At 31.8% G+C, this 20,224-nt stretch overlaps 4 protein-coding genes across 7 annotated transcripts; 2 read left to right on the top strand and 2 right to left on the bottom strand.

Annotated features, from left to right (window-relative positions):
* Nucleotides 1-682: 682 nt before the first annotated feature.
* Nucleotides 683-1,258, top strand: LOC107901838 (probable methyltransferase At1g29790). Its single transcript, XM_016827998.2, has one exon. The coding sequence runs from the start codon at nucleotides 683-685 to the stop codon at nucleotides 1,256-1,258; it is 576 nt and encodes a 191-aa protein (XP_016683487.2).
* Nucleotides 1,259-1,291: 33 nt separating this feature from the next.
* Nucleotides 1,292-2,026, top strand: LOC121203062 (probable methyltransferase At1g29790). The gene has a single exon (XM_041095480.1). It carries the CDS (start codon nucleotides 1,292-1,294, stop codon nucleotides 1,793-1,795), a length of 504 nt encoding a protein of 167 aa, XP_040951414.1. The 3' UTR covers nucleotides 1,796-2,026.
* Nucleotides 2,027-4,973: 2,947 nt separating this feature from the next.
* LOC107901837 (pterin-4-alpha-carbinolamine dehydratase 2, mitochondrial) lies at nucleotides 4,974-7,892 on the bottom strand. 2 transcript variants are annotated; one of them, XM_016827996.2, is made up of 7 exons: nucleotides 7,612-7,892; nucleotides 7,505-7,548; nucleotides 7,107-7,210; nucleotides 6,003-6,088; nucleotides 5,808-5,931; nucleotides 5,619-5,687; nucleotides 4,974-5,272 (listed from the first exon to the last, which is right to left on the bottom strand). In XM_016827996.2, the coding sequence occupies exons 1-7, from the start codon at nucleotides 7,660-7,662 to the stop codon at nucleotides 5,184-5,186; spliced, it is 567 nt and encodes a 188-aa protein (XP_016683485.2). In that variant the 5' UTR covers nucleotides 7,663-7,892; the 3' UTR covers nucleotides 4,974-5,183. The 2 variants fall into 2 exon arrangements, with proteins under 2 accessions (XP_016683485.2, XP_016683486.2); XM_016827997.2 differs by having other exon boundaries at nucleotides 6,003-6,079; nucleotides 7,612-7,800.
* A 2,883-nt stretch (nucleotides 7,893-10,775) lies between these two features.
* LOC107901835 (uncharacterized) lies at nucleotides 10,776-18,426 on the bottom strand. Of its 3 annotated transcripts, none has more exons than XM_016827995.2 (9): nucleotides 18,276-18,426; nucleotides 17,387-17,647; nucleotides 16,782-16,921; nucleotides 16,555-16,654; nucleotides 15,651-16,184; nucleotides 14,639-14,976; nucleotides 13,999-14,143; nucleotides 11,582-11,629; nucleotides 10,776-11,080 (listed from the first exon to the last, which is right to left on the bottom strand). In XM_016827995.2, the coding sequence occupies exons 2-9, from the start codon at nucleotides 17,553-17,555 to the stop codon at nucleotides 11,043-11,045; spliced, it is 1,512 nt and encodes a 503-aa protein (XP_016683484.1). In that variant the 5' UTR covers nucleotides 17,556-17,647; nucleotides 18,276-18,426; the 3' UTR covers nucleotides 10,776-11,042. The 3 variants fall into 3 exon arrangements, with proteins under 3 accessions (XP_016683484.1, XP_016683482.1, XP_016683483.1); XM_016827993.2 differs by having other exon boundaries at nucleotides 10,776-11,036; XM_016827994.2 differs by having other exon boundaries at nucleotides 10,776-11,036; nucleotides 16,782-16,906.
* Nucleotides 18,427-20,224: the final 1,798 nt, after the last annotated feature.

The following is a 20,224-nucleotide window of genomic DNA, read 5'->3' as shown; positions in this document are numbered from 1 at the left end:
TTTGATTAAAATGATGATGTAATATTTAAAAGATGTTAATACCGTTAAAATTATATATTAAATTCACGTCCATTGCAATACTCTTTTATTGTTTCATGAATACAATGCGAGTACTTTTTAAAAAAAAATTAAAATGTCACTCTAGTGAATTTAATAGAAAATTTTAATGAAGTCAACATTTAGAGTTGAATTTTTTTAATTTGAGAAATAGATAAACTAAATTTTTAAAAATAAAAGTATTAAGACTAAATACGACCCGAGTCTCGTTGGTGTCGAAAATTAATAAGTAGGGTTGAATTGAGAAAATAATGAGTTGAGAAACAAAAACTAAATGATTTCATATCCTTAAAAAGTAATAATTTCGTTTAGTGGCTTGAAAAGATCGGCAAGGGATAATATATAAAGAAACTTTGGTTAATTGAATGAACATCTCCACATTCAGTGATAGTAAAGGAAGAAAATCTTGTCTTAATGAAGATGAGATGGTGACCCACCCGAAGTGTAATTTGTGAGTACGAGTAGAGATGCTGACCAAATTGCATTGACAAATATAGTAAGAATTGCAACAAAACACCCTTTTCCTTTTTGTTTGGATTCCAGATTCAATCTCCCATGTGAGAGCTGATGAAATTCGAAACAAGAGTAATCCAATCATTGTTGTAAGGAGGAAGAGTGCAAATCAATGGCTTTCACCATGGGCTTCAACTTCCTCCTCCTCTTAGCCATGGCGGCTACCAACCTACTCTCCCTTTACCACCTCTCTTCAACCTTCCAATCTCCCAAACCTTCTGCCCCTGTCCCTATCCATATCCCTCAACACCTCCTTCGCCACCTCAACGACATACGCGCCACCATCAATCACCTCACTGCCTCCACCTCTGATTCCAAACGCACTTCCCCCGTTCCCCATGATCTCATCCTCCATTCCCAAGTCGCACCCATCGCTTCTTCCTGCCACCGCCACCCTTACCTTCTCCGTAGATACATGAATTACACTCCTTTTTCGACTTGCCCTTATGATCTCGACCTCCAAGAAACGCTTATTCTCAACGGCTGCCACCCACTTCCGCGGCGGCGTTGCTTCTCTAAAACCCCGCCAAAACCCACTTCTTCCCTTCCTCTTAACCCTTTCCCAACTGCCCTGCCCGACTCCTCTGTCATCTGGACCAAATACTCCTGTAAATCTTTTGCCTGTCTTTTACAAAACAACCCCATAGACTTCGATCTCAACGCCCGACGCTCATCCCTTCTAAAATAAGCTTCCGAGCTCGACCTTCCCGTTAATCGGTTCATGCAATTGGCTAAGTCAGCTAACTCTGTGATCCGTCTTGGCATTGACATAGGCGGTGGAACTGGAACCTTCGCTGCTTTGATGAAAATTTTCTACAATGTCACGATGCTGACCACCACATTGAACGTCAATGCGCCTTACAGTGAAGCCGTGGCAGCAAGAGGGTTGGTGCCTTTACACGTGCCGTTGCAGCAGAGGCTACCGGTTTTCGACGGGACGATGGATCTGGTCCGGTGTGGGAGGGCAGTGAACCGATGGATACCCTTGCCGGTGATGGAGTTTATGTTTTATGATGTGGACAGAGTGTTGAGAGGAGGTAGGTACTTGTGGTTGGATCGGTTCTTTAGTAAAGCAATGGATCTAGAGGAAGTTTATGAGCCAATGATTAGGAAACTTGGGTATAAGAAAGTGAAGTGGGCAGTGGCTAATAAGACTGATCCAAGTGGTTTGAAGAATGGGGAAGTTTACTTGACTGCTGTGCTGCAGAAGCCTGTTTCAAGGTGATGATTGGGGGTATAAGGTTTGAGAATTCATTGAATTTTTTTTAGGTAATTAATTGATTAGCTTCCACTTCTCTAATTTTGCTTGAATTTGTGAAGCACATTTGGGTTAGGCTGCCATATTCATCATTTCATTGCGTGTTTATAGTGAAATGACATGATCCTATCTAGTATTACAATGCTGTGAATTGTTGTTGTTTAAGGTCATAATGAATGAATGTGTTGCTTTTCTTTCTATACCGAAATTTGAGCTAATGCTACAAGTTTTCATATCTCAATCTTAGCCTTTGCATTTGAACTTGTAATTGATTCAACAATCCCTTCTGTTTTTGCGTGTGTTTTGAGGATATGTTGCTGTAGTGGTCTGAGTTAGGAGAAAGTATCTTTGTACTAGAAGGCGGATTATATTTTGTCACCTTTACTCAAAAAATAAGTAAATTAGTCTTTGTATGTTAGATCAAAAAGCAAACCGGTTATTATGTTAGAAACTTAATCAACTATTAAAAACTAGCCTCTGTATGTCAGAATAAAGTACATATGGCACGTCACGTGTAGCTCTGATTATTTCATTAGTCATGCCAGTTTTAAATAGTAAAAATAGATGAAATTTTTAACAGAATAATCAGTTTGCTCTCTGATCTAACGTACAAGAACTAATTTGTCTATTTTTTGAGTAAAGGGAGCAAAATGCAATCTGATTCCTAATACAAAGGCTTCTATGGTACTTTTACCATCTGAGTTGAGGTCATAATATTTGAGAAGGCCTTTTGATATAAAGCTACGCCATAATCCACTCTCGTTTCCATAATGTCCTACTTTCCAACCTATCTGATGTTGATTTGCGAAACCTGAATGGTACTCGGCATTTCATACTGTTGAAGCTTTGCCTTTTATCTCTTCTTGACTCTGTCCTTCATCTAAAATTGTATAAATTTGCTCTATTCTCGCCTATGTTACCTAGACATGGGAATTATACCTCGATCTTTTTAATATATATTCAGTGAAATTATACCTCATACTCATATTTGAATACCCATAATATGTTGAGCAATACCCTTGAAGGAAATTGGATAGTTTCCCATTCCTAGTGTAGAAACGCGAGAACATGATTGTGATGATATGATATTGTTAGCAGCGTTGAGTTGTGTTATTGAAAAGTGAATTGTATGGCATATGAACTGAATAAACCAACCATTTGGCATCGAAACTTGGGTCAGTGATTTCCGTAGTAGGACTGTATAAATCTCAACAAGTTTTATGGATGGAAGCTTCAGAACACATATCTCTGCACCAGAAAAGCATGTAAAGTAATTCTGGTTTACATTATTGATTGTAACCAGTGAATTTCTAGATATTGATGTCGGATCACTGTTGCACTTGGTGTTTATTTGCTTCCACTGATGTGGATTTTTGTTTTATTTTTTAAGGAGCTTCTTAATGTTTTCAAGATTATAGATGTCATAAGTGATAGGTGCAACGCATTTAGTTAAAACTTTGGAGACGACATTATTAGGGGTATTTTGGATACAATATTGTTAAGGAAGGAAGTAACCACGAAGGTCAAATATGAACTGTAAAACAAATAAAAAAATAATTAAAGAGAGGGGGGTTTTGTAAAATCACAAGGTTGTCGTGGTGTCGTTCATTTATTTAAACATTCTTCTGCTAGTGAAACTAGTGTGGAATAATGGTGTAATAGTAATTTTGTAGATGAGATAAAAAGAGATTTGGAGGTCAAGTTGGAGAAATAAAAAGTTGGCGGCTTTATAATTTATTTTAACTTCTCTCAATCAAACGAATATTAGAAATGGAATAATATTTGAATTAATTTCATTTCAGACGTAAATATTAATTTTTGGAGTAATATTTGAATTGCTTTTAGATATCAACTTCTGAGATAATTCAATTATTTTAGATAGAAATACTCTAATTTAATACAAATAATAAAAGGATATTTATTTTTTAAAAATTGCAAATTTTCAATTCTAAGTTGTGTACTATTTGCCGTTGAGTGTTGAACCCATACCTATTATTATGAGTTCGACTTCTAAGAATTTTTTGCCTCTGAATTGTTTGCTTCTTTTTTTTTTCTGTAAAAAAATTTGAAAATTAAGGTAACTTGAAGGATTTATGATATCAGGAGAGGTATGGATTTCTTAGTGTGTAGTTAGTTGTAAACTTTATCATAAGTTGAGTCACTTGTTTAGGTCTAAAGGTCTATCTAAAAAATCATAGAGTTTGGGCAAAAAAATGAGGTTGAACAATAGATTTAAATAAAGTTTAAGGCATGGCACATTCTCTATATGGGTTGAGCTTTGAGTAAAAAATTTTATTTGAGCTAACCGATCTGATCCGAATATATTATGTTATAAAAGTAATTATATTAATTATATATCTTAAATACTAATTATATATATTTATATTTATATTAAATCTTAACTTAATAACAATTACACCCATTAACCAAAATTTAAAAAGAAAAAAAACTTATCCAACTAAATATCCCAACCCATAATATAAAATTTTAAAAATTATATTTAATACAATAAAATATTTTTATATTTATTGTATTTTTTAATATAATAAAACATTTATTATATTTGTGGTAGTGTTTTTTAATATAAATGTTTTTTAATATAAGTTTAATGTGTTAGAAAACTTTTATTTTAGCATTTTTTAGCGTATTTAATTTACTATATTTTAAAAAAATACTTTTAAATAAAAACTAATTTAAAAAAGTCAAATATGGGCGAGTCAAGTTGGACCCGAATTTATCTTTCCTAAATCGGGTCAAGCTTGGATAAAAAAAATAAACCCATTTTTCAGGCCAAACCAAACTTGAGATTGAAAAATAAATCTAAATACCTTACATAACATCCGTCCAAACCCAACCATGATCTCCTCTAAGGATGTTTTGAGAAAGTTAAAATTAAAGAAACGGGTCCTGAAATGTTGTCATCCTAAAGGAAACCTTGGATCATTTCAAATAAAGTAACCTTACTTTGTTGGAGCACCGAGCATCCATCAATTTCTTCTAAATAAAGTACCAAGCTGCATTTCACATATCCACCATCTCATTTGGAGGCAACACTCTAATAATGCATGCGATAACCATACATATTTACTCCTCAACCCTTTGAATTCACAATATTCAACTCATTACTTCTTTATATGTATTAGAATTAGCAAATTGCATGTGCTTCATTATTTTATATCTAGTTATCCATATTTGTAGAATCCTCAAAACACAGAAGTCAAAATTTTAATACAACAAAGTACTGACCAACAATGTCGCAGAGCTTGAGCAAGAACTTTTGAAAAAGAAAAATAACTTAGACGGAGAAGAACATAGTTGTTTCCGACTTGTAAGTTTAACAGTCCATGGATACCCGTCAAGCACTAACTTTCTTCCTAAGGAGATGGTGCAGGTCAAGTGTGTTGATCTTGGCAGCAAGTATGAAGTCATTTTCCGTAAGTCCACCTATCCAGAAGGAACATTCACGTTTGAACATTACAAGTTAAAGAATTAACTGATCCTATTCTCGCTTTCTTAGCATAAGCTTTAGCTCCAGCACAGATAGATAAAAGGTGCCAGCTCTATCTATAACTCCTTTAACAGTAAATATTACAAAAATTATCAATCAAACTTAGGCATACTTGCAAATTAAGTATAACAAACAAACAAACAAATAAATAAATAAATACAAAGCATCCTCACCAGAATATTATGTAAAAGTAAAAAATGCAGAACTAGTACAGAAAAAGACCAAAAAGAGGCAAAAATGAAGAACAGAAATTTAGTCTTTTCAAGGACAAGAAATTATTACCAACAGCATGCGTCCATATTTCAACTGTTACATTGTTCCATCCGACCAGATGCAGATCTGGATGATGGCCTGCATTAGGGAGAACACTTTCACTCATCCAAGCAATGACCAAAATCACCAAGCAAGTCAATTACAGTCATTCCCTCTCATTAGAGACCTGTATTGAGTAAAAAACATAACACAATGTACCTTCTGCTTCAGCAATATCAGATATAAGCTGAAACATCTCCAGTCCTTTGGTGAAACTCTTAACTTTCCAAGACCTTTTTAGCTTCAATGTACCCCCTTCATTTGCCAAATTCCAACCATCCACCTGGTCAAAACTAAAAGAGTAAAAAATTTTGGTTTATATAATAAGACATTAATAGACATTTAGAAAAATACCTTTGGAATTAGTTTACTTGCAGTTTCTTCAGTCATGGCCCGTAGATCCTTTGTGTTGCATGGCACGCACTTCTTAGCTGACAAATCTAACAAAACCAATCAACCAGATGAGGCAATAAGAAGTATCCATCATGATCAAATCTAATTTCCTCATAAAACATTAGACAACAATGAAAGCCAATACGTAGCACAGCTGCAACTGCAATCCGCAGAAAAAAAAAACAGACCAAAAAGTGAGGAAAAGAGTAATTACATATCACAGCATATGTACAGGTTTAATCTCCTAATACCTCATAAAACAAGGATGGTTCCAAGAAAAATGAACTTTTTTAAGGAAATCGACCAACCAGGGGCATAGACAAGGGAGGCAGGCAGTGGCCCTGGCCCCCCCTAAAAATGGTAAATCTGCTATTTAACCTTTTCAAATTTACAAAAAATTACAAATTAGTATAATAGTAAAACTGCACTTTGGCCTCCTAAAGCAAGTTTCAGGCTTCACCCCTGCGACCAACCCCAGGCAATTTATTCACTTCAACATCAGCTAATGAAGTTCAATCCTATATTTTAAACTCAACATATTCAGAAAAAAAAAAGTGCAAGATCATATGACGAGGCAAGAGCAGTGGATTCTTTTGGTCCTAAGAAAATAAATAATATGCAGCATGGAATAATAAAGAGAGAAGTCAAGAGAGCCTTAGGCTGCAAAAGAGATTGGTTTTAATTTCTACAATAAGAAAGAACATGAAAGAATAGAATACACATATTATCAAAGAAGATGACATAAGAAATAAATTTAACCATTGAACTAAGATTGCATCACTTCCCATGTAAGACTAATTAAAAAGCAGTCTAATCTAAAACCCTTTTAACTGACGTTTCAACAAAATGCTAACAATCCATTCTCGGGGATATAATAAACTAAAAATGCATTCAGTTTTCCTTTTCCATAAAGGGTGAGAAGGGAAGGTGTTAAATCTTGGCCAAAATGGTATACTGCCATGATAACAAATCAAAAACACCAGAAACAGGTCAAGAGTAACGCGGCTTTGCTTCATACTATCAACATCATATGATGATGGTCTACCGTCATCAGTCTCTACGCACCTTTAGCAGTGGCGGTGAAAAACATTCTAAATCCATAAACCGAAATCTTATTTGATGAAATCCCAGTAGGATCACGATTATTCTCAATCACTTGTGTACCGCAACTGCATATAAATACAAAATGCATCTTCATACAAGAAAATTCTCTAACAAATTAAACTGAAACGACTTTAATTACGATTCCCATTACTATTATTCCAACATTACAATAGAAACTAATATCAAATCCAGCTAGATACTATTTAAAATAAAAAAAAATTAGCCGATACTCTGGATTAAGATTTAACTTCAAGGAACTAAGTTTTTATGAACCAGAAAAAAAAAAGGGGGGGAACCTACATGTAAGCTTAAAAGCAGCAATAAATATTCAATCTCTAACTAAAAGGAATAAAAATTACCGTCCATGAGATCCAAGAAGGACTGGAAGTGAAACAAGAGGTACCTGAAATAAAAATTAAATGAAAAAGAGAAAGAGAGATTGGAATGTATGAAAGAGTAAGTGCACCTGAAATTTAGAAAGTGAGAGAAACGGAGTTCGTAGCATTCGTGCGATCATTTGTCAATCTTGACGATGCTTCCGTTTTAATTTTGAACCCCCCATTAAGAATCCAAAAAAACCCCCAAAAATTAAAAAGAAGGGTCCTCGAATTTTTTATTTGGTCCCTCCTTGTACTATCTACAACATACATTCGCCTCCCCTTCCCAAGTTTATACTGCTAAATATATTTTTTTTCAAAATAATAGGGACCAACTCGCATAATTTGAAATTATATTTTAACTCAAGTGAAGCGAGTACTGTGCCTAAATTCAAAACATTTGACTTCGTAAGTCTTTAAAATTCTTTTGAAAATATTTAATTAATAAAATTTATTTTAAATGCGGTTATATCAAACCTAACAAATTTAAATATTTTAGCAAAAATGAGAGAAATCAGTTTATGTCGGTGTAAGTAAAATTAATTCGTATCTCTTTGTACCACTAATATTTTAATGATTCATCCATCATATTTTATATTTCATTCATATAAATTATGCATGTCAGATTTGATGTAAATTAAAATTTTATAACTATTTATTTTACGCAAAAAAAACTTTTAATCATTCAATAAATATTAATATATATATATATAATATTTTAGATAGATGTAATAGAGATATCGGATCAATTTGAGATTTGTACAATTATATCAATAAATTTAACGGTTAGATCGTTAAAATATTAGTCGTATAAAATGATACAAAATAATATAAAATTACTTTAATTTTACATCGATATGAATGGATCCCTCCCCTTTAGGAAAACATAATCATTTTAAAAACTAATGATGATAAATTAATAAGAAAAAGTAATCAAATTGCATTTTATTATTATTTTAAAATTAAAAAATACATCAAATAAAATAGATTGAATTTAATAAATAAAATTTAATTATCTATATATTTGTATTTATATTTTTAGTCCTTTACTGAGTAATATCACAAGTCAATTAAGCATCAATTTAGTGGGATTTTACTACAGTATCCTTTTAACGTTTGTTACTTTATTTTTTGAAAATAAATATGACATTATCTATTTATCCTTACATTAAACGCTTTATTAAGTTGATGTCACAAGTTAATTAAGCAATAAGTACAGTATCAAAAAAATTGGAACATAGGTCAAACTTTTAAAAAATATTAAAACCTTTAACAAAATCATATAAATTAATTTATAATATTAATACTTGATAAATCAATGTATAATATAGTTAAATGTAAAAGCATTACAAATTTATTAAAATAATAATTAAAAGAAAAAGTACATCAAATAAATTCCAATAACTCGCAACTTTTCACAATTGTCCATCATACTTTCTAATGTATTGAAACTGTTGAATTATTTTTTTCTTATCAATGTTTTAAAAAATATGAAATAAATAATTTTCAAAAATCAATATTTACTATTATCAAATAATATAATTATATGTAGTTTTAATTTTAACTAATATACCAAACAATTTTATAATATAAATTTAATATTTATAAATTTCTATACTAAAAGTTCAGTATTTAATTTTTCATTATTCAATTTTTTTTCGTTTATCAAATGCTAACTTAGTAAATATAATAATTATGACAAATTATATGAAATATAAAATAAATTGAGAATGCAAAAATGAATTCATTATTTTTTTTATGAAGCTAACATATAACTAGTATTTAAGGGTTGAGAAGGATTATACGTAATTTTAAGCATTGTATTAAAAAAGTAGTAGGTTTTCACAAAAATAAAAACCACACGAGTGCTTTTTGAGGTCACAAGAATGCAATATGTCAAACACAAGATTAACACAAACACGAAATTCACACTAGCAACAACAATTTCTAAACAAAAATATTAAATATTTCTAATTATTATTTGAGAAATTCAATATTATAAACACGACCAAATCTTAATTTCTTCAAGGATTTATATTAATACAAATCTAAAATTTATTACCGAATTAAGAAGCTAAGAATCTCATACAAAATCAACATCTTAGAATTACTTAATTAATAAAAAAAACTGAACTTTGCAAAAAAAAAAAAACCTCCATCACAAGTAAAATCACAATCTTATTTTTTTTTAGAGATTAACCAATAAATTTGATAAAGAAAAGGTGATGTTGCCAAATTAAAAAAGTATTAAAATATAGTTTACATATCTTGTAAAAATTTTAAAAAATATAAGTGGAAAATAAAAGAAATTTGAAAAGAAAAAAAAATTAAGAGTATATATTTTCCTATAAAATATTTATTATAACATTTTGTGGAGTCAATTCACTAACTTTATAATTTAAAATACATATTTAAAGAAACTTCTTTTAAAAATAAAATTAGTTGTTAGAGTAACTCCGAGCTTAAGCATTAACTCAATTGAGATATTACTAAAATACATTTTAATATTAGTTACTTTAATTTTTGAAAGATAAATGTAATATTATTTTAAAAACAATATCATTTAGTGATAATTTAAAATAATATCGTCTAGTTATTAACTGATGTTCAAATTAGGTTTAAAAATAATATTGAATCTTGAAAGTCAAAAAGAAGTAAAAATATCACGAAAATCTTTGTATAAGGAGTCAGATTATATTTTGATCATTTTACTTAAATTTGGACAAATAAGTCCCTGTATATTACATCAAAGAACAAATTAATATTTTTATTAAAATTTTCATCAATTTTTTCTATTAAAAACTAACATAACTAATAAAATAATCAAATAATTATACGTGATGCGCCATGTATTCTTCATTCTAACATCCATAACTAATTTGTAACCATAAAAATAGATACAATTTTTAACAAGACTAGTTTGGTTTTTATCTAATGTATAGAGACTAATTTGTCTGTTTTAAAAAAAATGTAAAATACAATCGAATTCCTAATACAAAAACTTCTACGGTACTTTTACTATCAAAAAGTCTAGCTATTTTCATAATATTTAAGCGTTTAATTGAGTTATTATGACAATTGGATACCAATTTAATTGAAAAATCAGCAAAACGTCCATTCTTTTTATAAAATAATAAAAATAATTATAAAACATTTTCTTTTTATATTAAATAAACCTAAAATAATAAAGTAAACATGATGGGAAATCATTAATAATAAGTGCATTTTTTTTAAAATGGTTTGACCCTTTAGGTAATGAATTTTTGATGTTTAATATTAAATAAACATACCAAAAACAAAGTTGAAACTAAATTATTATTAGCTATAATTACAAATTTAAATGCCAGTAATTATGAATAAAATCTTGAAGAATATACATATTTATTGACATAATCTGATTTTTAACTAGTTTTTTGAGGGATTCAACTACTACTATCTTACTCATATATTCATCATTTCTGTGTTAACTGGTGGATCTCATCTTCTTCAGTGCTTCTATGTGCTAAATACATGCCTGGAATCAGACATTTTCGAATATAGAAACATAGATCTCATCAACTGGTTTTCACACGACAGGAAAACAAACAAAAAAGGTAAGAGTAACTTCAGGGCACTGCATTGCACTATTAATACAATAAAATTTAATCAAAGGAGGACTATCTGAATCAATGCAGTGATGACAAATAAGTAGTAACCATGAAATTATAACAATTACAATAATTCGGTCTGAAATAATTTTAAAATGTCCAATTTTTCAAGAAAATTAGCAGTTATGTGAAAGCTTTCTACAAAGGTTCAAAGTGTATGCTACGAAGTAATTCTGTTAACCTCCAAACACCTACCATATACATACAAGTAGGAAATGGAGGGGGAAAATAACATTAAACTATAAATGACAACAATTATCTTTATCATCTAAAAATTACATCCATCACTCAATTTGTTCTTATAATCACTTTGGAAATCCAAAGTGGGAAAAGTTGTCAGCATTATACAAGGTCAGTAGCTATATTAAGTACATTCCGAAGAAAGGTTGCACAGAAATGGAATTCCGCGTACCTATTATTTTGCCATTAGCAGATAATCTAGTAATGTTGATCATAAGACCTGCACGTAAGGCATGCAAAACTGTAAAACTGTTAAGATGATCAAACTCAAAGCATTCAACAGATGTTATGACAAGCAGTGTAGCTATAACTCTTATAAGCCTCTTCTCTTTAACTCTCCAATTTTGCTGATGGCAATATGACCTCAACTCCATAATCTTCTTATAATTTAACCAAAACCACCTTGACCAGGAGGTAGCTCCTTGCACTGTAGAACCCCAGATCATGTCATTGTTTTCCATCTTCGAATCCATTCCTATCTTAAAGTCTTTGTGTCAAGATCCTAGTAAACACCCCAACTGGACCTCTTTTTTATGGCAAATGTCCAGGTGTAGCAACTGAGTAAATTAAACTAATTGTTTAACATAATCACTATATTCTCGAATCATAAGTATCATTAAATCTAAATCTTTCCCGGAAACAACATAGTTTACCCCCAAGGCCCTAGGGCAATATCACCAGCTTACCTGAAATACCTCAATCACTTCTTAAATATGTCATCAATTCCAAAAGGATGCACTTTAGAAAGATAATACAAGGAGATAGTTTGGCAGTTAAGCACAACAATGAAATCAATGAATTAAAATCATGAATTAAACATAAGCATCCGCAAGTACATATACAATCAGTTAGAGAATATCTGCCTAATCAGAAAAGACTTCTATGTTTGTCTCTTCTCCTATAAAATTTTTAGTGAATCAAAAACTTAAGTGACTTTATGACTAACTAAACTCTTAAGTAACCTTCAGGCAGCTGTTGTTAACAATGTTCTATTTCCACTTCCCTAGCGTTAGCACTATAAACCTAACTAAAATATAAGTGTGTCTGTGCATCCGGGGAAAAAGAGAAAGAGAAGCTATTTGGACAATGACTAATCTGAGCAAACTGTTTCAAATCACTTCTGAGGCTTTGAAGGAAGATAAAAATAACCGAGTTCGGTGTACTTGATTTAGACCTAAGCCTAGGTATGAAGGTGAAAATATACAAGAAAAAATCCTACTGAAATTCACCAACTTTCTTAAAGGAAACATTATTATCAGCTAATATAAGCTTTAACACTCATGTTGCCTCTCGAATGGCAAGGGGTACCATTTTTCTATTTACTGTATTCAAAGAAAGCAGTCTAGGAGTTTTGAGTTCCTAATGTCATCTTCTGGTCCTTAATACATGCAGATGCGGCCAAGCAGCTGACAGGTTAGATAAACGGACCTTCGTAAAAGGTGATATGCACCATCCTCATTAACCATCATGCCATGTATCCACCTAATAGAACAAGAAATGCTTCTGCTCAAGCACTAATGTGCACACAAAGACTAATAAAAGCAGATCAAGATGTCAGATTTGATTATTCTTTCCATCCTCAACTACTTCATTTTCTCAGGGTCCTATGTTAGGAACTGCTAAAGCAGCAATTTTTAACTTTATTTGAGACAAGCTTTATTTAGCACAATCAGAGCCATCATCAAGTGTTGTTAAATTATTGTACCACTTAAAAACAAATCATATTTACATCCCAACTTTAGCAACAACTAAAAGTACCAACTAATTACAACTTCCAATATCCTATACAGCTTCCTTACTACAAAGCATCTATGCCTTATGTTCCTTCATATTGACAGTTACAATGGCAGGGTCTTATCTTAGTCAGTAGAACTTTTCGTTTCAAATAAATAATAAATTATATTCCGATTGCCTCCAATATGTTTCACATATAGAACTTACAGAAATAATTATCCAAAGTTCAAGTTATGGAATTTAGAGACATAATTATCAAAAGTTTAAGGTAAGATCTTATAGGGGTTCAAGTCTACTATGTTTTTCTAACAAAAACTATGTACTGATGCCAGTATGAACTATCAGAAAAACAGAAGGGCCTAGTCAGACAGATAAATTTTCCTACAAGCTTCCATTCTAAACTTTTAATTTCTTAATACAAGCAAAGATGGGGGTCTAAATAATTTTCATAGAAAACAACAAAAAAGAAGAAAAATAAATATAAAAACAAGATAAAAGCAGTAGAATAAGATAGCAAACAGGAATCTGCAAAATTATATTTCACAAATAATTCATATACAGAGCTTATATCATTGGAACTTGAACTATACAGTAAACAGACACTTCCTATGACTACCTTTGATTAAAAGACAACAAGCACTCCACAGGGTTGTCAACTAAGGGTAAAAAGAAGAGGAAACAAGCAATGCTGACACAAGAAGAAGACAGATGATACCTTATTTCATGGTTAATTTTGAAGAGAATTGAGTTTTTAATTAGAGGCCAAATTTCACTTAAAATCAAATATGAGGACAAGGAAATATATTAAAAGCTATTCAGAAAAAAGGAAAACAAGGTGCTCTTATTCCTTGTTACCAAATTTCTTGGCAATGATAGGACGGACATCATCAACATCAACCAAAGTCTCTAAGAAGGGAAGTAACGAAATTAGTGCACAATCGGATGGATCATCAAACCAACTCTTAATAGGAATCCCATTATTCACTTGCAACCTGAAAACCTGAAATCAGCAAAGAAGAATTCTTAAGCAATAGAAGTATAAGCATACGAAAATCATTACTCTTTCCCAATTTTCATTTCACCCAGTACTATTTAAGTTGATAGTAGAGAATGCATTTGATGCTGCTACTAGACAAAAGACCTCTACCATTTCTGGGCGATATTAAGAAGCAAGGCACGAGTCCTTGCAACTAGTCTTACCGTAAAGCTCAGTTAGTTGGATGGTTCTTAAATGAACTTTATGCATACTCAACCACAAGAAGTACCTCCAAATCTGAATCTTTCTAATGACAAAGACACAAACAATATATCACCGGTTCACATACATATACTCTTTGCCTCGACAATAGTAAATCTCACAAGCACATTAAGTTTATGATAAAAGCAATATATATATATAGGGAAAGATGACAGCTAGGGTGGCAACTATATGTCTTGACTGAAAATGAAGGCAAGAAAGATTAAGTTCATGAACCTTTAGTGAGTAGAAAAGTACCTGTGGAGAATTATCAATAATAGCAACCTTTGCAAGATCAACACCTAAAACTGTCAAGTCTTTAGTGTAATTTCCATCTGAAAAAATGCATGATTCACGATAAACCCGCCGAGATATGAACTTTCGATCTGGATCCAATATGTCCAGTAATTGTTCTGCGTAAATGCTTTGGCTGGCAGTAAAGATGATAACTTCAAACATCTCTGCAACTTTCTCCAAAAAGGTATGTAGGTGAGGCCTCTGCTTTACATACACAGTGTGCTCTTTCATGTTGAAAAATACTGTAAAGGTGAAGTCAGCATCATCACAATGTTCTAGTGTAGAGTGGACGAGAGTTTCTGCATGTGTAAAGAAATGGCGATCAAACACTACAGTACTATTTATCATTAATTTGTTTAAAGCACCAAGTAGAACAGAGAAAAGAAAAGTAAAAGCTCAAATAATTTTATACTGATTGTAAAACGAGAAAGTAGCTTCCAGATAAAAAATGCCATCCAAAATAATTCACCTATGTGAATAATACCATCTAATAATCAACATTTTAGCAAACAAAACTGGACATGCAATCTGCTTATACTCCAGAAAGGCAGAAAGCATTTGTAAATTTTCTTGCAACTTTTCAATATTGACCTCACTAACAGAATAAATTCTGCATGTATGGTGATTATGACATACAAAGACAACATTTTCCTCAGAATGGTGGTTTTTTCCCTGTGAACTGTTTATGGGAATTGAGACAATAAGTTCCCGAAAGGTTCCACCAGTATTTTTTTTTAATCAGTTCTAGCCAAAATCTTTGGTCTTCCTCACAGTACATCAAACTCCAGGTTATAGGCCTTATGGCTTCATTTATGACTTGGAATAGTTTGTTTGATACTCCATTTAGAAGGATGACGAGAAATAATTAGTTCATCTGAAGAAATGTTCAAGAAGCGGTAAGGTGCATGAATGATGGATTACTTTGAAAGGCATAAGTCTACAATACAAAACTTGCAAAATGCACATGTCTTACCATCCAAATCAAGCACAAGAGTTATCGGCTTCCTTTTCCAAGCCTCTGTCAGAACATTAGCAGGCCGGAAGCTTGATACAACATCAGATAGCTCTGGTAAATTTTTTATAAATGCTTGTGGATCAAAGTCATCTGCTTGATCAGTGTCAGAGTTAACATCAGATTCTTGTAGGCAGGACCTCATCTGATCAATTGCTAGACATAAACCAGTATTATCTTGGGCCATCATGGATTCCTCATGCAAATGAAAATCGTTAGTATCATTGGCTTTGACAGTGTCCTCAAGGAAAGGCAGTATCATGCATTGCTCGGCCACATCAAACAACATACTTGACTCAGAACACTTAAAATCAGGAAAAGAATAGGTCCCCGTGAAGTTATTGTCAACAGCATTTCCATCAAAGGGTATGCTCGCAATTATCATGTCAGATATAAAGAAATCTGACACATTACATGTTTGACTGCCAAATAAGCTTTTGTTATCATCACTGTCATCAGCCCCAAATTCTGGCAGTTCAAGGCCATTATTACTCCCTACAAATATTGAGAAAGAGATACCCCGTGTCAAATAATTATCTTAACAGAGCCTTGCAACCCTCATGACGTGACTCTAGAATATTTGAACTTCCATAAAAGTTCTTCATTCTACTCAGCATTAAATACGGGTAAAACAATAATACTATTTAACGAGATATCAACTGCACAAAACCCGCTAAATGCTAAAAGCTCATACAAGTACAAATTGCCCCAAAAGCATGCAACAAGATCAAAAAGAATCTTTCTTCTACTAAGTTCTTTGTTTCTAGAGCTACTAAGTGGTAATCATATTTTAGGCCAACTAACTTTCCAAGAGATAAGGAATTATAACTGAAATTCATGCAAACCAACTGAAACAAAGAATCACCTGCATCATTGTCAACATTTAGCTCACTGTGTATTTGGATTGGCTCCAGATAAGGAGAGAATATTGTCTCTAAGTTTGAGCCACATGTATGGGCAGATTCCTGAAAATTAATAAGGCATCATTGATAAGCAACCAGGTCATAAGCCAGTCTACAACATTACATCTTCAAAAAGCAGAGTAAAAACAAAACTAACAAAGTAAGGTCCTAAAAGGTAATAAAAACTTGCCATTCCTCCCAAAGTTGCAGAATTAACAAAAGCTGGAAGCTGTTTCCGAAGCTCAGAACCGTCTTCATCCAGAATTAGTTGCTGAGCACTGGCTCCATCAGTTTTAAAAATTGGGGAGGCTACTTCTACATTTGATGGATCTATCAAAAACAGTCAGTATGCACAAGAAACAAGCTAAAATACATGCATGGATAGAAGTAAAGAAATGAATACCAATATATTCTTATTCCTACAAACAGAAAGCCTATCATGCATGCACACAAGTAAACAAATGACTGAGCAAATAGCAGTACATTTTTATTCGTTGAAGCACCACATAGATGATGCACTGATAAGTTTAAGGGAAGGGATGTATAAACGAGATCCTAATTTTCCATTATATGCAACGATTTTAGTAGATAAATTAATATTTCAATCCTCAAAGTGGCTCATATTTTGAAATTGCTAATTTTAATGCACTCAAATCTATAGAGAGCACATAATGTCAAGACACAAGCAAACGGAAAAGAATTTGTGAATCTTGGTAATAGGACAGTCCAAGAAGCTCCTGTAACTCTAAAATTAGCATTAGAGAAATATAGGTGTTGTTCAATGTAGTTGCTTACCATCATGAGAATTCTGAATACATGTGCTGAATTCAGCCCCCTGCTGGGAAACCCTGACATGACAGCATGGCCTTTTGCAAATCATGCTAGACCTCTGACACACACGGAGACTATTTTTGTCTCTTAAAGAAACCGTGCTTGATTTCGTCTTCATTCTTAAAGATGGCATTTGATCTACAACAGTTATATATATCGAAATCTCGATTCCGGAACATCAGTGGGGGAAAAAACCCCTCCAAATAATCAAATCACCAGCAGAAACTGTGCCAGATGAATAGTGAAGGTAAGAAGCGAAGCTATTAAAACAGACAGCATAGAGGACTAACAAAACAAAAGAGACTGACATATAAAAGAAAGAATATTCAAGCAACATAATTAGTGAGCAGTAAGACATGTATAGCAAATATAAAACCAAAGAAAAAGATGAGAATTAAAAGTCAAAGTCGATTACCCTTTTACTAGAACAACTAAAGAAATGTTAAGACAATCAATTGAGAATAACACTGAATACCACAATTCTGAATGTTAGATCTTGATTTCTGTTCAAGACACAACTTTTCATACAAATGGAAATTTAGAAGATAAAAGAGAACGGTAAGAAAAACTCTTCATAAAGAGACCATGCTAAAACAAAACAAATCCTTCAAGTAATCCACCCAAATTGAAGTCAACCCAAGTCTTTTAACCACATAAAACACAATAAAACCTCATCAGCATAGCTTAATTACAAAGCAAAAATACCAAAGAAGACTAAAAAAAACCAAAACAAAAAAAACAAAAAACCTTCTGCATATTAAACCCTAAACGAAGAAAGACGAGCTGAAAAGAAAATTTACCAAAAAAATAATAGTGAAATACTGAAATTTCTATAGCATGGAAATAGAAGTACCTGTTTTGGGGAAAAAGGAAGACTTTTTTTTTTCTTCTTTTCCTTCTCCCTTTTGCTGAAGAAAGACTTGTGTGTGTGTGTGTGTGTTTTTCTTTCTTTATTTTTTTGATATCAAAGTGTGTTCTTTTTGTAACTTCCACGAACGGTCAATACAAAGGTTGGAGGGGGCAAATGTCGGCTTCTTTTGGATGATCAGACGGCTGTGATCAAATCATTGAGGGGAGTTTGGACTAATAGAACTTTGCCACGTATAAAAATGGGACCGAGTCTTTCACACGTGCAGCTTCGTGGAAAGAAACTTTTGGGAGGAAATGGAATTTGATAACTTTTTGCGTTAAATATACTATTTGACACCTAAGTTTAGTTTCAATGTTCAATTTGGTATCTAAGTTTTTTTCCCAATTTGGTGCTTAAGTTTGGGTTTAGTGTTCACTCTAGTACCTGGATTTTTTTAATTTGATACTTGAGCTTTTTTTTATCTCAATTTGATACTTGAGTTTAACTTCATCATTCAATTTAGTACTTGAGTTTTTTTCTCTATCCCAATTAAGTACTTATGTTTTCCCATAGAAAACACGTGTAAAAAGTTCATTGAGTCACATGATATCATTTGATCTGAAGCCAAACTCATATGCTAGATTAAGACAAAAACTTAGGTGCCAAATTGAACTTTAAAGTCAAAATTAAGTACTAAATGGTATATTAACTCTAATTTTTTGCTAGTCACGTTTTTAACGCGTGATTTGCACTCGCCTTTTACAGCTGTTACTACTTGTTGGTGTAAAATTGGTTTTTTACTTGTTTTAGCTTCCTGTTCTATTTTTTTCTTAAAAAAGAATTAGAAGTACCATGAATTTAAAAAATAAAAATGTGTTTATAAATAATATATAATAAAATGTAGTATTCAAAATTAATAATAATATTACAAATATAATACGTATGAAATTAAAATAAAAGAAATAGTTTGAATTGTGATTAAAAAGAAATTTAAATAGATAAATACACCGTATTAAGAATATTAAATGAATCCCAATTGTTTATTGTAGCATTCTCGTTTTCTTTGAGTTGTTATCAAGTTAACTTGTGACACTAACTCAATCAATGACATTATCAATAAAATTATGGCATACCCACGATAAGGGTGAAAATAATTTATTAAAAAATTACATAAAAATCAAATGTTTCTTTAGTTGAAACGATAAAATTAGGAGAGTGTATATTTGGTGTTTTGAGTTCAAATTTTATCGTAAGTGTTAAGCTCGAAAATACCAACAGGGGGTGAATTGATATTTTAAAATTTTTTGTAAACTTTTTTAAATAATGTGGGGAGGAAATAAAAACTTGGACAATTTGATTTATAGTGGGTTAACCCTAATTACCTATCTCCACTACCTTGGTATACCTTAACCAAGGATTTATCAATTCCCTATACTTGAAATTATTACCTTTCAAGGAGAAGGTATAACATTTACAATCCCTATCCTTTCCACAATGATGAGATTAGGGGTGAGTATTCGATCGAGTCAAGTTGAATCGAGTAAAAAAAATTCAAGTTAGTCGAGTTGGCGAATCCTATTTTAGCAACCGAACTCAATTTGAATTTTTTTCGAATTGAATCGAATCGAGTAAAAAAATTTCGAGTCAAGCTTAGTCTAGTTAACAAGTCCTATTATTTATATTCAATGTTGTGTTTACATGGACCGATTATTTAACTAGAAGATGAAGGGCCAGTTCTTCATTGCTTTTGAAAAGTGCTGTGGAGAAGTGCTTTTGAAAATTTTGAGTGTTTGGCATTGCTATCAAAAAGTGCTTTTGAAGAATAAAATGTCCATTTTAGACATGATATTATAAAGTAACAAATATGTATTTAAATAATGTTCAAATTAGTTAATATTATGATATTTTAGCAAAAATATCAAAAAAAATTATTATAACTTATTATTAATATT

Source organism: Gossypium hirsutum, chromosome D06, assembly GCF_007990345.1.
Source record: "Gossypium hirsutum isolate 1008001.06 chromosome D06, Gossypium_hirsutum_v2.1, whole genome shotgun sequence".
NCBI lineage: Eukaryota > Viridiplantae > Streptophyta > Magnoliopsida > Malvales > Malvaceae > Gossypium > Gossypium hirsutum.
Note: the sequence above shows the minus strand (reverse complement) of the source record. Positions and strands in the feature narration are given on the sequence as shown.